The following is a 17517-nucleotide window of genomic DNA, read 5'->3' as shown; positions in this document are numbered from 1 at the left end:
ATTTGATCCTCCTGTGGACAGGAAAAATGTATTCCTATTCTTTTTTTTTTATATATAAAGGACTGGAGAGCGCCCATGGGTCTGGAACTGCTCTGGCTCTGCAAACAGGTTGTTAAAACACTCTCGAAGGAACCGCTAAGCTAAAGCAGCCTGTATTCTTTTTGATAGTATCAGTTTTATTGACTTTATTTTCACTTTCCTTCAAAAAGCACACAGCCTATATTGATACAGATTTAAAATCCATTTAGATATAGCAGGGTCTTTATTTTATTTTATTTTATTTTATTTTATTTTATTTTATTTTATTTTATTTTATTTTATTTTATTTTATTTTTGAGACAGAGTCTTCCTTTGTTGCCCAGGCTAGAGTGAGTGCCATGGCGTCAGCCTAGCTCACAGCAACCTCAGACTCCTGGGCTCAAGCAATCCTGCTGCCTCAGTCTTCCGAGTAGCTGGGACTACAGGCATGCACCACCATGCCTGGCTAATTTTTTTCTATATATATTAGTTGACCAATTAATTTCTTTCTATTTTTAGTAGAGACAGGGTCTAGCTCTTGCTCAGGCTGGTTTCGAACTCCTGACCTTGAACAATCCGCCCACCTCAGCCTCCCAGAGTGCTAGGATTATAGGCGTGAGCCACCTCACCTGGCCTTGTAGCAGGGTCTTTAAAAGAATATATGGCCTTCTGATTATAAAAGCAATTGATTGCTTGTAGAAAAATCATATGCATCAGACATTTAATCAGAAAAAGGAAAATAAGAACATGTCTTGCATATTCAATGCCACTCAGCAATTTATAGGATGACATGAAAATAATTTGGTTATAATTCTAACAAAACTAAAACCCCTTTCACCTGATAAAAAAAAAAATCAAACACTGAAGAATCAAATATCTACCAACTTAGCTATGCATTCCCATCCTAATAAATGCTTTCCATTGCAGTGAATATTAGAATTAGAAATTCACTATATGTTAAGGTATATTTTAATATGTTCCAGAATTGCAGTTATACTGGTCAATGTTCCTGTTTACCCACTCTTGCCTGTACCCCACCCTTTTGTCCAGGGAATAAAATGTTAAGTCATGGTTTTGGTGGCTATTGTAGATTTGAGCTGGCATATCACAGCATACTCACTAGGTTTTATGAGGATAAATATTAAAATGCTGCACAAAATGTAGCATAATTTACTCCACACTCCAATCTAAGATGGTTTAATGTCTTTTTTTTTTTCTTTTGAGGCAGAGTCTCACTTTGTTGCCCAGGCTAGAGTGAGTGCCGTGGCGTCAGCCTAGCTCACAGCAACCTCAAACTCCTGGGCTCAAGCAATCCTTCTGCCTCAGCCTCGCGAGTAGCTGGGACTACAGGCATGCGCCACCATGCCCGGCTAATTTTTTCTATATATATTAGTTAGCCAGTTAATTTGTTTCTATTTTTAGTAGAGAGAGGGTCTCACTCTTGCTCAGGCTGGTTTCAAACTCTTGACATCCAGCAATCTGCCCGCCTCGGCCTCCTAGAGAGCTAGGATTACAGGCATGAGCCACTGCGCCCGGCCTTAATGTCTTGACAAAAGGTAGGATGACCTATTTTACATTATGTACACTTAGACCACCATATGCATAGATAGTCTAATGCTAAATTCTTGGTCTTCAGTATCTCATAGGGCTGGATGCTCGGAAGTATGACAGAAATTAACCACAAAGTACCAGTTGTTTCTTGCCATTTGCGATCTTGCAATAAAAATGCGCCAGATCAGGATCACAAGAATAGTATTAAAACCATAATGTATGTTCCGAAACTTGTTCACTTGTTTTCTAGATACTGGGAGGCCAGACAATTAGACATTTTTAATTTGATTGTAATTACTTGTGTTGTCTAGAGCATTATTTGCCAAGACTAGTTGCCTGAATACTTATTAAAACAAAGATCATGGATATCTGCCCTAGATCTAAAGAACCAAATATGCCATGCTGAGCCTACGAATCTGTAATTTAATGTTTTATAGGTAATTTTAATGTGCCCACAGTTTGGGGAACCATAGATTTAGAAAGTATTTTGCTGTGGGACGTCTAGCCCAATTAACTGGTCTAAACTTGTTAATGTAATTTTCACTTTGAAAGCTCTGAAGGAATTTCAGGGTGGGAATAGGATTGCTGACTCACCTTCATTTCCAGCTGAGGTGGGTGGGATTTAGTGTACTAAGGTCTGTTTATCTTTGAAATATTTGTCTCTTGGTTTATATTGCTGGATTTATGCTGCATTGGCCTTTTATGCTTTAGAAAGTCTGGGTAGAGAGAATTAAATGAAAATCACTGAATCTGTCTGTGTCATTGGTTAGCTAATAAATAGCCTTTTGTGTCCTAACTGCAACAGACTTTTTCTGGTTTAGGTTTTCCACATGGTTTATTATCAAGTATGACAACTTGTCATGTATAATCAGCATCACGTTAGTCTCATGAGAATAGGCACTTCTTTAATCAGCTGCTTTTCTTTAATCTGGTGGGGTGAGTCATATGGTAACTAAGACATTATTGTCATTTACTTTGTGGGATGGTAGTAGTATTGATGGTGGTGTGATTGGATGTGTGAGTGTATATTTGTTTTGGGTATGCAGATTTTCTAAAAAGAGGGAAGTGGTAGATAAAGCATCCATGTACTCATTGTTTGTCACTGTGCATCAAAAACTATGGCTGTGTGCAGTGGCTCATGCCTATAATCCTAGCACTTTGGGAGGCTGAGGTGAGAGGATTGCTTGAGCCCAGGAATTCAAGGTTGCAGTGAGCTATGATCACACCATTGCATTTCAGCCTGGACAATAAAAAGAAAAACAAAACACTTTCATTCCCTGTAGCTCAGGACAATGATAGATCAACTTTCTTGCATTGTTATTGTTGCATATGGCAGAGATTATTATAGCCTGGAAAAAATTTGAATACAAGTCTGTTAGAGCTAAGCCACCTCTGGAAACGGAAGATCATAGAACATCTGGTATTTAGATCTGGTATTCAGGAAGGAAGCTTTTTAGTAAAACTTCCTCAATTAGTAATACCTTTAAATAATAAAACAAATTAACTTTCCTTCTGAAATTTTGAATGTAAATCAAACTCTGTAAGACATATCTTTAGGGCAAAAAAGATTTCAGTTTTAGATCAGTTGATATTAAGCTACTCTCTCTAGCAGCAATTGAAGAGCAAGAGTAACTGTCTATCCAGATTTCTTGGGCCTGGCGCGGTGGCTCACGCCTGTAATCCTAGCACTCTGGGAGGCCGAGGCGGGCGGATTGCTCAAGGTCAGGAGTTCGAAACCAGCCTGAGCGAGACCCCCGTCTCTACTATGAGTAGAAAGAAATTAATTGGCCAACTAATATATATAGAAAAAATTAGCCGGACATGGTGGCACATGCCTGTAGTCCCAGCTACTTGGGAGGCTGAGACAGAAGGATCGCTTGAGCCTATTAGTTTGAGGTTGCTGTGAGCTAGGCTGACGCCATGGCACTCACTCTAGCCTGGGCAACAAGTGAGACTCTGTCTCAAAAAAAAAAAAAAAGATTTCTCCTAGTTTATATTAAAACAGCCTTATTTTAAATCATTTGACATTCTCTAAACTGTCAGAAAGTTGTCCTGCTGATCATAACTTTTAACAGTATGGAAAGCAGGTTTGGTATAATCTTCACTGATAGAAATCTGTGATGAGTTGATTTCTATTCACAGAGATGAGGATTGGGGAAAGACAATTGTCAAATAGTTACAATGTTTTAAAGAATGAAAAGGATTGGTGAGTGGGAGTTACCATCTATTTAGAATTTATCTCATTACACTTGATAAAAACCCTTTGTTGTAGGTATTATTTTCCCATTTTGTATAAGAAGAGAGGCTCAAGAAGGTTATTTTCCTTGGTCACATGTAGTGATGAGTTAGAATGCCTGACTCCAAAGGTATTTTTTTTCCTTCTTTATTTCTTTTTTCCATACATACATCTGTTGACAGACTCCAAAGTTTATTTTCCATGTTACAGGCTGCTTTCTAAGAAACTGGAAGGGAAAGATAATTTTATTGCAAGAAACCAGATTGATCTTAAGTTAATTTCCCAGTCTGTGTTTGCTTTATTAATGTCACTATATATTCTGGAGGTCACTTTACTTAGTGCAGTTATATTAATCAGTGCTGTCACAGAGCCACTCAAAACTACAAATAACTTCTTTTTCTTTCTTTCTTTTTTTTTTTTTTTTAAGAGACAAGGTCTTGCTCTGTCTCCCAAGCTGGAGTGCAGTGCTGTGATCATAGCTCACAGCAGCCTCTAACGCCTGGACTCAGGTGATTTTCCCACCTTAGCCTCCCCAGCTAGCTGGGACTATAGGTGCATACCTTCATGCCCAGCTAATTTTTTTTTTTTTTTTTAATTTTTGTAGAGATGGAGCCTTGCTATGTTGCCCAAGCTGATCTTGAAGTCCTGGTCTCAAGTGATCCTCCTACCTTGGCCTCCCTAAGTGTTGGGACTATAGGTATGAGCCATGGAGCCAGGCCTACAAATTGCTTCTAAAAGGAAAACTATTATAATTATAAGCAATATTTGAGATTTATTAAAAGCCTCACTGTAAAGGTAGACTTTGATGCTTTATGAGAATTTATAAAGATTATCTTTCTAGGATATACTAGCCTCAAATTTTGCATAGTAGATTATATCGGTTTTATGTAACATTTTCAAGTTTTTATTTATGTAGTTTCAAAGATCTTTATATAGGCAGGAATAAGTGAAGTGTCATTAGGCAGAATACATGTTCATCCTGATATTGAGGGGATACTCTGTGTTGCATTTCCACTAGAAATACCTAAGGAATTTTATGTATAGTTTTCCAAAAAATTATATTAAAATTCTGAGTTTTATTTTGGTTAGTCTCAGCTCATATGAAAAGTGTTTTATGTGGCTTCAAGGAAAATTATTTTTGTTAACTTTAAAAGTGGAAAACTAATCAGAATCTGTGATATATAGAAATGTTTATTAACGTTTTGTTTTTCAAAGGTATTTTTAATACCCACAGATGATAGAATAATCAAGTTTCTTGGCTTTCATTAATAGGATTAATTAATTCAGAGCCCATCCATGAATTTGGAATTCTTTAATTTGCTTACAAAAAATGAAAACATATAAATGTCTAATCCCTCTCTGTATGATATTTGTCAGTGGTAGAAAACAATGATGCGAACAACTGAAAAAGTCCTGGATATGTCTGTAAATGTATTCTGAATGAGAAGGATGTCATTTATATCTGGATTCAGTATTTTAGATGATGAAGCTCTGCTCCAAATATCTGAGGCAGGAGAAAGTAGTAAATTGTCAAGTTATCTGGTCTGATTTTCTCCTTCAGACTGTTCACCTTTGTTCTCCATTCTGTGCAAGAGATCAAGACCTTCCTTTTTCTTTTATCCCGTGAAGATAGCTTGTGCCTAGTACTTCTGGGTATATTCATAGTTGTCTTAAGTTGGAGAATATAGAAACCTGTTGATAATAATAGGCCTTCTCTTGACTTGCAGATTGTATGAAGTGAAGATTAAATAAGGCACTATGAATGTCAATGTCAGCAGATGTTATCAATGATGTAGACAACCTTTCCAATCTCTATTACTTTGTGTTTTTTTTTATTTCAACATATAACGGGGACACAGATATTTAGGTTACATTTATTGCCTTTGCCATGCCCGAGTCAGAGCTTCAAACATGTCCATCCCATAGACAGTGTGCACTACATCCATTAGGTGTGTATATACCCATCCCTCCCCCCACCTGCCCAACCCCGATGAATGTTAGTACTATATGTGCACATAAGTGTTGATAATTAATACCAATTTGATGGTGAGTACATGTGGTGCTTCTTTTTCCATTCTTGTGATACTTCACTTAGAATGGGCTCCAGCTCTATCCAGGATAATACAAGAGGTGCTAGATCCATTACTATTTAATTAGGTCAAAAATGTTTCTGAGGGGGGAAATGGGCATTTATTGAAACCCTAAAATCTGTACCCCCATAATATGCTGAAATAAAAAAAAATTAAAAAAAATGTTTCTGAGATATTTCCTTCCTAGCCTTCCAGCTAGAAGATGGAGGGGGCACAGCCTAGATTAATAGTTTCATAGTCAGATTGACCTGAGTTCCAGTTACAGCTCTTCCATAGTTTCCTAATCTTCTGATGGAACTATTATTTTATCTCTCGTAAAGTTGACATGGAAATTAAGTAAAATACCACATAGGAAATGTTTACCATAGTGCCTGTTAATTAACAGGTACCTTTTAAATGTTACTGTTTTCCTCTCTCTTGAGTTCCCCCAGAGCTCAACAGTTTCAGTGACTAGACAAATCTTACTCATTTTTGTGCTAGATGCTCATGACAATACCTAATAAATAGCAAGTACTCAGGAAATGTTTTCCCAGTGAATGATTTAATAGCAGGGTAGATCCACAACTTTGTGGCACAAATTATACTGCTTTTCCTTTTACTGAGATTCTTGCAAAGAGGAGGAGTATAGTTGATCGCAGGGCTTCTCCACTATACCCAGGTAGGGACTTCATTGTCACTCATAATTATTTATCTCAAGTCTTTAGGGAAATGAAGAATTACTCTTCAACTAAAATTTGGTCACTAAGTATCCAGTTCAGCTGGGTGTTACTCTGGGTGTTCAGGTAAGCTTGAATTTAAGTCCCAGAAATAAGCCAGATTCCTAGATTGGCTCAGAATTATACTGACTTCCTTGAATGCCTTTGGCTAAAAAACAAGCTAGGATTATTGATGTGATTGTGAATCTGGCTTATGTCCCAGGAATGTGGATTCTACCGAATGTGTCAATTGGTTTGACTTTTTTTATTAAAAATTCCTTGTTCAAAAGGAAATCTTTGCTATACAATACTGAAATCATTTGAAAGAAGAAGAAAAATTAATTTTTTCAGGAAAGAATATTATTACAATATAGTGAGAACTTGAACTTTTTATGTAAGCTTTTTATTTTTTAATTTTATTATTATTATGTTTTTTAGAGATGGGGTCTCATTTTGTCACCCAGGCTGAAGTGCAGTGGTGCAGTCATAGCCCACTGTAACCTTAAGCTCCTGGACTCTAGTGATCCTCCTGCCTCAGCCTCCTGAGTAGCTGGGACTATAGGCACATGCAACCACACCCAGCTAATTTTTTTATTTTTAATGTTTTTTGTGGAGAGTGGGGTCTCACTATGTTACCCATGCTTATGTAAGCTTTTCATAGCTATAAAAGGAACTATGATGCTATATGCCCAAACTTGCTTACTTTTAATGTTAAAGAGAAACTTTTTGGTCTCTTTTATGTTCTCTCTGGATATAAATTTTTTGTTAGTTTTTCCCCCTCCATGCCTTGATCAGTCTTCTTGATCTCCCTGGAGCCCTTTAGTGATGATCCTTGACCACTGTGCATTAAGTCAGGTTACCCAGTAATACAAAATGGTGGTACATTAACCTAGTGAGACAGTACTATATTATGTAATGTGTATGGGTATGTGGAGGCAGGGAGGGGGAAGAAGAATTAGGTGATAATTAGTGAAGTTTTTAAATCAAGGTCCTTAGGAAGGTCCTGAGAGAGTCCATGAATGCCCTGAAATTGCTTGCTGAACATTCTGGGAAAGGGGGCCATTCTTTTATTCAAATTCTCTAAGGGGTTAATCCAAAAAAGCCTAAAAACTACTGTGATTAGATCTTTATCATAGAGACAGTCCTGGACTTTGGGGTGTTTGATTTTATAGAGCCCACACTTTCAAGCATGATGAGGGGCAGTGTTGTGTGATAGCTAAGAGCCCAGACCTTGTAACTAGACTACTTGGTTTGCATCTAAGCTCTGCTGTTTGTACGTCCTAGGTCAGGGTGCATCCCTGTATCTCAGTTTTCACACCTACAAAATGAGAGTAATATAATAACACCTATCTCAAAGAGTTGTCATGAGGATTTAATGTATGTATGTGTGTGTATATATATACATACACATATGTATATACAAAGTACCTGCTGTAGTGCCTGGCACGTGATATTGGCAATTATTATTATGCATTGTTATCGCTAAAACTGACTTGTCTGAATCTCAACTGTCAAATGACAGGGGTACTGCTTTCAGACTTCAGCAGTGTCTTCTTTTTTTATACATATTGCTTACACAGATATATAACTATTTGTTGCATTTAAAAAAATTAGTAGAAAAATGGAAGTATCAGTAATAAGCATAAGAGACTAATAATGAACATAACTCTTATAAATCTAATATGATGGAGACAAAGAAATCATTATGCCCAAAGAGGTGAAACTTGAGTCTCAGTTGTATGCTTTGTGGACTTAAGCAGCTATCAGGTGTTTAAATGGAGGAGGGGAGAGAATTACAGAGCATATATAAAATGTTAGAAGTATATCATTTAAAAATGTGTCCAGGCCAGGCATGGTAGTTCATGGCTGTAATCCCAGCACTTTGGGAGGCTAAGGCAAGAGGATTGCTTGAGGCCAGGAGTTCAGGACCAGCTGGAGCAATATAATGAGACCCTGTCTCTACAAAAAGATAAAAAATTAGCCACACGTGGTGGTTGCACCTATGGTCCCAGCTGCTCAGGAGGCTGAAACAGGATAATGATTGATTGCTTGAGTCCAGGAGTTTGATGTTACTATAACGTGAGCTATGATTATGCCACTGCGCTCTAGCCTGGGCAACAGAGCAAAATGTCTCTAAAAAAAGAAATAAAAAAGTCCGGGCATGGTGGCTTATGCCTGTAATCCTAGCACTCTGAGAGGCCGAGGCGGGAGGATCGCTCAAGGTCAGGAGTTCGAAACCAGCTTGAACAAGAGTTGAGACGCCATCTCTACTATAAGTAGAAAGAAATTAATTGGCCAACTAATATATATAGAAAAAATTGGCCGGGCATGGTGGCACAAGCCTGTAGTCCCAGCTACTCGGGAGGCTGAGGCAGGAGGATCACTTGAGCCCAGGAGTTTGAGGTTGCTGTGAGCTAGGCTGACGCCACGGCACTCACTCTATCCTGGGCAACAAAGCGAGACGCTGTCTCAAAATAAATAAATAAATAAATAACTTTAAAAATTCAAAAAGCATCTAAAAGTGAGATAAAATTAGAGGTTCAGGCCGGGCGCGGTGGCTCACGCCTGTAATCCTAGCTCTCTGGGAGGCCGAGGCGGGCAGATAGCTCGAGGTCAGGAGTTCGAAACCAACCTGAGCAAGAGTGAGACCCCGTCTCTACTATAAATAGAAAGAAATTAATTGGCCAACTAATATACATAGAAAAAATTAGCCGGGCATGGTGGCACATGCCTGTAGTTCCAGCTACTTGGGAGGCTGAGGCAGAAGGATTGCTTGAGCCCAGGAGATTGAGGTTGCTGTGAGCTAGGCTGACGCCACGGCACTCACTCTAGCCTAGGCAACAAAGCGAGACACTGTCTCAAAAAAAAAAAAAAAAATTAGAGGTTCATATAATTTGAAGTGAGGGTAATGGACATTGTCCACCACCACTAAAATAACATGAATTCTTTTATTTGGTTTTATCATATTCAGTTTTCATATGTTTTTTTTCCAAGGAATGCATTGTATACAAAAAAAAAGGACTTATACATATTAATACTAGTCTTTTCCTAATCTCGTGTTTAGTTAATGTGTTTCTGAAAGTTGCACTCTTTTTCCCTTCCTAGCAGAAACATCTGGAAAGATAGAGGCTTATTCTATTTATTCTGTTTTTACCAGACTTTACTCTAAATAGAGAATACTTCTAAGGGTTTTTTTTCCCCCTTAATTATTGCAAAAAGTATCTCCTATCCTTCCTAGCCTTGATACATGATGGGGTTTGATTTTGCATTTTCTGACTAAAAAGTCAAGTCAGAAGTATTCTATTCTAGTGGTTTCTCCCTCCCTCTTTCAATAGTAATCTTTTTTGTTGGTTTCAGGGGTTCAACTAGATGTAGCTTCCCAATCTCTGGATCAAGAAGTTTTAGTAAAAGTTAAAACTGAAATTGAAGAAGAGCTAAAATCCCTGGACAAAGAAATTTCTGAAGGTCTGTTCTTATTTTCCTAGTTAATTTTCAGATTGTTTGGTGTGGTTTACTGTTGGTTTAATTTGATTTTCACGGTGGGGTGTTCTGAACATTACACATCTTCATTGCTGTAAGATTATAAGGGTGAAACTAAAAGGGAGCCTTTTTTCTTTTCTGGGGGACATGGTTATAAAAGTTTCCTAACTATACCTAACAGTTTTGATGTTGCCATTCCTGGTGTTAAGTAGTGGACTAAATGATCATGTTAAAGTCCTTTCCATTCAATATGGTTTGATTCATGTTTGGTTCTTTATAACTAATAACAACATTAAAGGAAAAAAGTAAGAAAGATTTTCTTTCATTTTTGCATGCACATATGCTATAGATAATTGTATTTATAATGTATATATAGCTTTATAGCCGCATATTTTGCACTTAATATTATATAGTAATCTTTTAAAATAGGTATTCTCTTAATTGCATGAAATTTCACTCATTGAATGAATATTTATACAGTTTTCCCTTATTATTGAGGGGAGCATTTGAGTTATTTCATGTTTTACCTTCCATAAGTAACATTGCACTGAAACTTTTGCCCAGTGATTTCTTTTCAGCTTTATTGAGGTATCTTTCATATACCATAAAATTCACTCATTTAAAATATCTAGTTCAGTGGTTTTTAATAAATTCACAAAATTGTACAACTATCACCGCAATCTAAATTTAGAATACTTTCAACACTCCAAAAAGAAATGCAATGTGTATCAGCAGTCACTTCCCACTCCTGCTAGCCGCTGCCTCACCCCCACCCAACACAACCACTGAGCTACTTTCTACTTCTGTGGATTTGTCTGTTCTGGACAGATACACAAATAGAATAATACACTATGTGGCCTTTTATGACTGGCTTCTTTCACTTAGCATTATATTTTCAAGGATCATCCATATTGCAGCAGGTTTAAGTACTTCATTGCTTTTTACAGTCAGGTAATATTCCATTGTGTGCATGTGCCACATTTTGTTTATCTGTTCATCAGTTGATGGACAGTTTGGTTGTTTCTACTTTTCGGCTGTCATTTATAATGCTGCTATGAAAATTCTTGTTCAAGTTTCTGTGTGGACATATATTGCCCAATAATTTTTTTTTTTTTTTTTTTTTTTTTGAGACAGAGTCTCGCTTTCTTGCCTAGGCTAGAGTGAGTGCCGTGGCGTCAGCCTAGCTCACAGCAACCTCAAACTCCTGGGCTCAAGCGATCCTCCTGCCTCAGCCTCCCGAGTAGCTGGGACTACAGGCACGAGCCACCATGCCCGGCTGATTTTTTTTTTTATATTATATATATTAGTTGGCCAATTAATTTCTTTCTATTTTTATGGTAGAGACGGGGTCTCGCTCAGGCTGGTTTTGAACTCCTGACCTCGAGCAATCCGCCCGCCTCGGCCTCCCAGAGTGCTAGGATTACAGGCGTGAGCCACCGCGCCCGGCCTTGCCCAATAATTTTTAATGAAAAAAATTATAAATCATTTTTATGAACAATTCCATATTAGTGGAGAAAGAAATTGAATAGAATTGTACAAATAATCCAGAAACCTAATGTTAGTCTTCTCTTTTATAGTCTTTTATCATCTTTTTTTTTTTTTTTTTTTTATCTAGTCCATGCAGATGCATCATCTTTTTTTTTTGAGACAGAGTCTCACTTTGTTACCCAGGCTACAGTGAGTGCCGTGGCATTAGCCTAGCTCACAGCAACCTCAAATTCCTGGGCTCAAGAGATCCTCCTGCTTCAGCCTCCCAAGTTGCTGGGACTACAGGCATGCGCCACCATGTCCGGCTAATTTTTTTCTATATATTTTAGTTGGCTAATTAATTTCTTTCTATTTTATAGTAGAGACGGGGCCTCGCTCTTGCTCGGGCTGGTTTCGAACTCCTGACCTCGAGCAATCCGCCCGCCTCGGCCTCCCAGAGTGCTAGGATTACAGGCGTGAGCCACCGCACCTGGCCTCTTTTATCAACATTTTTAACTGATTAAATTTCCAATTCTCTTCTAAGCCTTTATCTATATTCTGGTAACAGTACTGCTGCACAGTAAAATAATAGGCAAAAGGCAGACGAGAGTAACAAAAGGCTTAAGTGCACTGATTTATTGAATCCCGTATTATACAACCCTGATTATTAAAATGGATGACCTCACATTTGCTCAGACAACAAAATGTTTGTGAACTTTGCAGCCATTTGCATCTTTCTTGGAGCCAAGCACTTTAGAAAGAAATACATATTAATTCGGTAGCAAAATTTGCAGCCTTCTAGGAACAAGCCTAAATTAATGCAATAAATATTTTATAATGGTGATTGCTAGCTCTTGGGAATGGGTGCAGGCTGCCTGCTCTACTGGGATTTTATGCCTAGCATCCTGTTTGTACCCTGGAACAGCAGTCATGCTGCCTACCCGTTCTGCAGTTGGGGGTGGCGACATCTTTACAACATGGGACTGGGAAGTAGATGGTAGTTTGAACTGAGGAAGGAATAGGTTATGGCTGCTTTGTCCAGGTTCAACTCTTTTTACACTTGTATAACCTTGAGAGTTTTAAAGTTTGTTCATGTGAAGTAATATTGAGTTTGAAAGTTCATTTTAATAAGGGAATGAAAGCAATGGATTCATCCTCTGAGGTAGAATAAACTGATTAGAGTCTGATGTAGGAAGTGCCACTTTTTAAAGACAAAACTCTAAAAACAAAATATTAAGAGAGGGAAGATAGAGCCAAGAGTTGCCTCTCATTCAAAATTCTTATGCTAAATGGATAAGTAGTAATAAACTAAATTGGTTAACATATTTTAACATGCAGTTTTGTTGTTTTCTTCTTGTGAAACTAAGATTTTTTTTCCATTGAAACCTTTCCTTAAAAAAAATCTACACTTAACCAATTTTTGTGTTCCAGTGAAGAATAATATCTATAATGATTATTTGACCTTTTAAAGTGGCTTATAACTATAGTAAGTGTCTTTAAAAAATTTTTTTTAATTTCAGCATATTATGGGGGTATAAGTGTTAAGGTTACGTATATTGCCCATGCCTCCCTCCCCCCTCGAGTCAGCTTCAAGCGTGACCATCCCCCAAATGCTGCACATCTCACTCGTTGTGTTTGTATAATAGTAGGTGTCTTAATCCCCTGGGCTTTTATAGCATAACCTTTGAAATTGTTTATTAAATTAGGCATTTCTTTTGCCCTGTCTTCAGCCTTCACCAGCACAGGCTTTGACCGTCACACATCTCCAGTGTTCAGCCCTGCTAACCCAGAAAGCTCAATAGAAGACTGCTTGGCCCATCTTGGAGAAAAAGTGTCTCAGGAACTTAAAGAGCCTCTGCATAAAGCATTGCAAATGCTCCTCAGCCAGTGAGTTACATTTCTGAGTACAAATGTACTTCTCTAAGTAGTCTCTGGATTTCTCATGTAGCACTGGATTGGTTAAGGCTTGTTTTTGTTTGTTTTTAGAGATGGGGTCTTGCTCTGTCGCCCAGGCTGGAGTAGATTGTAGCTTACTGCAGCCTCAAACTCCTGGGCTCAAGCGATCCTCCAGCCTCAGCCTCCCAAATCTCTGGGATTACAGATGCACTCCATCGTGCCCAACTCTCTACCTGTGGTTTTTATTTATTTAATTAAAAAATTTTTTAAATTTGGCCGGGCGCGGTGGCTCACGCCTGTAATCCTAGCACTTTGGGAGGCCGAGGCGGGCGGATCGCTCAAGGTCAGGAGTTCGAAACCAGCCTGAGCGAGACCCCGTCTCTACCAAAAATAGAAAGAAATTAATTGACCAACTAAAAATATATATACAAAAAAATTAGCCGGGCATGGTGGCGCATGCCTGTAGTCCCAGCTACTCGGGAGGCTGAGGCAGTGGGATCGCTGAGCCCAGGAGTTTGAGGTTGCTGTGAGCCAGGCTGACGCCACGGCACTCACTCTAGCCTGGGCAACAAAGTGAGACTCTGTCTCAAAAAAAAAAAAAAAAAAAAAAAAAAAAAAAAAATTTTTTAAATTAGAGACAGGGTCTTACTGTGTCCCCCAGGCTGGAGCACAGTGGTGGGATCAAAGCTCTCTGCAACTTCAAACTCCTGGGCTCAAGTGATCCTCCTGCCTCTGCCTCTTGAGTAGTCTGTGTTTTCAGTGACAGCTTTGCTACAAAGCAGTTCTTTAGCTGTTCCAGCATAGATTTGTTAATTTGTATTTACTTGTTGAGCTATCACATTTCAACAAATGCTTTTACTAAATTGTAAATACAAACTATTTCTCTTGTCCTGACCACTTTTTACTGCCATTTCCTCTAGTGGCCAATATAAATATAATGGGTAGCGCTTTATGCTTTGTAATGTGGGATTAACATTGTATCTGTATTTTTTTTTTTTTTTTTTTTTTTGAGACAGAGTGTCACTTTATTGCCCAGGCTAGAGTGAGTGCCGTGGCGTAAGCCTGGCTCACAGCAACCTCAATCTCCTGGGCTCAGCGATCCTACTGCCTCAGCCTCCCGAGTAGCTGGGACTACAGGCATGCGCCACCATGCCCGGCTAATTTTTTGTATATATATTTTTAGTTGGTCAATTAATTTCTTTCTATTTTTGGTAGAGACGGGGTCTCGCTCAGGCTGGTTTCGAACTCCTGACCTTGAGCGATCCGCCCGCCTCAGCCTCCCAAAGTGCTAGGATTACAGGCGTGAGCCACCGCGCCCGGCTTGTATTTTTGATTTCTGTATTTAGCATTATATCTGTAATGCAGATGCTGCTAAACTTAGGGGTTGCACATCTGCCCACCTTCCACATTCTTTTTTTTTTTGAGACAGAGTCTCACTCTGTTGCTTAGGCTAGAGTGCCCTGGCATCAGCCAAGTTCACAGCAACATCAAACTCCTGGGCTCAAGCAATCCTCCTGCCTCAGCCTCCCGAGTAGCTGAGACTACAGGCATGCACCACCATGCCCAGCTAATTTTTTCTATATATGTTAGTTGGCCAATTAATTTCTTTCTATTTATAATAGAGATGGGGTCTCGCTCTTGCTCAGGCTGGTTAACTCCTCACCTCGCACAATCCGCCCGCCTTGGCCTCCCAGAGAGCTAGGATTACAGGCGTGAGCCACTGCGCCTGGCCTCCACATTCTTATAGTGCAAACTTGTCTCCTAGCTATGGCTCTGACCATAGTAAAGCTAAAGGCAAGAAACCAGTAATAACAAAAGTATATTAAAATAGAACTGAATCTTTTTTTTTTGAGACAGAGTCTCACTCTCTTGCCTGGGCTAGAGTGCGGTGGCGTCAGCCCAACTCACAGCAACCTCAAACTCCTGGGCTCAGATGATCCTTCTACCTTATCTTCCCAGATAGCTGGGACTACAAGCACACGCCACTGTGCCTGGCTAATTTTTTCTATTTTTAGTTGTTTGGCTAATTTCTTTCTATTTATAGTAGAGACGGGGTCTCGCTCTTGCTCAGGCTGGTCCTCAAGCAATCCTCCCACCTCAGCCTCCCAGAGTGCTAGGATTACAGGCGTGAGCTACTGTGCCCGGCCAGACCTGAATCATTTATTGTAAATCTTAAAAATCAGTTTCTCCTAATTATTTGTTGAGAATCATTTAAAAAATTGGTATGAATTAGAAAAAATATTTATCTTAATTAAAATTGACAACTTTGTAAAACAGGATGAAGACTGTTCTTCACTAAAAAGGCCAAAATTCGGATGCCAAATTATTGTTATAGTAATGCCTCACTTTCATGTAGGCAAAATTTATAGTTTCCCATTTGTTAGAAGGAAGCAATTTGGGTTTAGAGACTTCCATTTGTTCTGCATAGCGTGCTAAAATGTGCAAATGCAAAAATCCTAGTTACACTTGGTGAAATGAAATTACATTTGGACTTTCTTAAACTTATACATAGAAAACTTTAAAAATAACTGTGGCAAGAAGGGTATGAGAGTGGGGAAATAAAACTTGTACAGGAAATTTGGATTTATAGCAGTCGTTTTTAGAAAGTGTTCTGTGCTGCAGAGGCCCCTGAATAGGTGAGGGACAGACTGAGTGTGTGGGCTCACCAGGGCCTCTCCACGCTTCCTAAACCGGAGCACCTGTACTTTCATATATTTTATGTATTGAGATTATATATAAGATTTGAAGAAAGAAACATGCTGCTTTGTCAAAACAAAGACAAGAGAACTTGTAAAATCAATTGGGGCTGGAAGTAAAATAACTAAGTGAGAGGTATAGGCAAAAGGTTCTATTTCCAACTTTGATACAAACTGTGGCTCTAGGCAAACCATTTTACCCTTAATATTTCAGTTAACTTTACTGGCATCTTATCAGCTCTCTAAAGAACAGTATTACATTGTTTAAAAAAGAAGTATTGTTTCTGAAGTCATTTTCATGATCTACAGGAAAAATTGATGCCTTCTTACTGCAAATTATATTTTTTTAAAAATTGGCTTGGATGAATATTTATTTTTTCCTAAACCCTGAATACTAATATAATTAGTTTTGAAATTGGTTGTGTATCAAAGTCAAGTCTCTTTATGAATAAGTTTTTTTTCAGAAATCTACTTTTGAAAGTTTTAAGCTTTGTTACTAATACCTTAAAAATAATTAATTGATAAACTAGAAGCATAATGCAGGTTGAAGGCAATATCCTAAGGTGGAAAATACCACCTACTTCTCCATATGGTTTTGTTAAAGTAGAATATTAATCCTGAATTCTTAATGTAGAATAATACCAGCAGTTCAAAAGATATCCCACTCCCCTTTTTTCTTTGCTTTATTCTGATAGCTAACTGGGTAGGGTTGGTTTTTCAGCTACTTGCTTTTCTATGTATTAGATTTCCTTTGACTGTTTTAATCTGCTGCATCTTTTATGGGCATATATGTGTGTACATATAATGTTTCAAATCATGTTTCATTCTAAAGGATGCTAAAGTACTTTAGCCTGATAGACAAACTTCCGGTAAGGACTACTGTGACCCACAGCAGCACCAGACAGTTCAGGAAAGGAAGTGAAGGGACTGATATACGCAAGTAAAGCTTCAGGGAGAATATAGGTAGGTAGACTGTATAGTATCTGCTGAAGTTCAAGTTTTATCGGCATCTACTATTTATCCCAAGGCTTCTAAAAAATACTAAGCTTACTGTAATAAGAATCTGATGTCAGGAAGGTAGGTAGTATATACTATATACATGTCATCATTATAAAGGTCATCTCTGGTATCTCATCACTGGAGTATTGATTTGATACTGACTTGTATAAAGGAATGACACATGTCACCAAAACTGTTTTCTGAAATATCTAGATCAGTGCTGTTCGATACATATAATGCAAGTCACATATATATAATTAAAAATTTTCTAGCAGCCACATAAAAAAGTAAAATAAAATTAATTTTTATAGTAATATGTTGTATTTACCTCAGTATATTCAAAATATTTTAACATGTAATCAACATAAAACTTACTAATGAGACATTTC

The 17517-nt window shown here is 38.2% G+C and overlaps 1 protein-coding gene across 3 annotated transcripts in view; it reads left to right on the top strand.

Moving 5' to 3' along the window:
* The window catches only part of BCL2L13 (BCL2 like 13), a 98792-nt gene that overhangs the window by 43369 nt on the left and 37906 nt on the right, over window positions 1-17517 (top strand). Inside the window, exons 3-5 of one of the 3 annotated variants that reach the window (XR_001149758.3) lie at window positions 9948-10055; window positions 13268-13424; window positions 16962-17092. Coding sequence is in view for 2 of the 3 variants with exons in the window: in XM_012747737.3 (XP_012603191.1) it covers window positions 9948-10055; window positions 13268-13424 (265 nt within the window). In the remaining variant the exon portion in view is untranslated. Of the gene's footprint in view, window positions 1-4417; window positions 4503-9947; window positions 10056-13267; window positions 13425-16961; window positions 17093-17517 lie in introns of those variants that run through there. The other 2 variants (XM_076007789.1, XM_012747737.3) reach the window with 2 other exon arrangements.

This window comes from Microcebus murinus, chromosome 10 (assembly GCF_040939455.1).
Source record: "Microcebus murinus isolate Inina chromosome 10, M.murinus_Inina_mat1.0, whole genome shotgun sequence".
NCBI classification, from domain to species: Eukaryota; Metazoa; Chordata; class Mammalia; order Primates; family Cheirogaleidae; genus Microcebus; species Microcebus murinus.
This window is presented reverse-complemented; position numbering and strand designations above follow the sequence as displayed.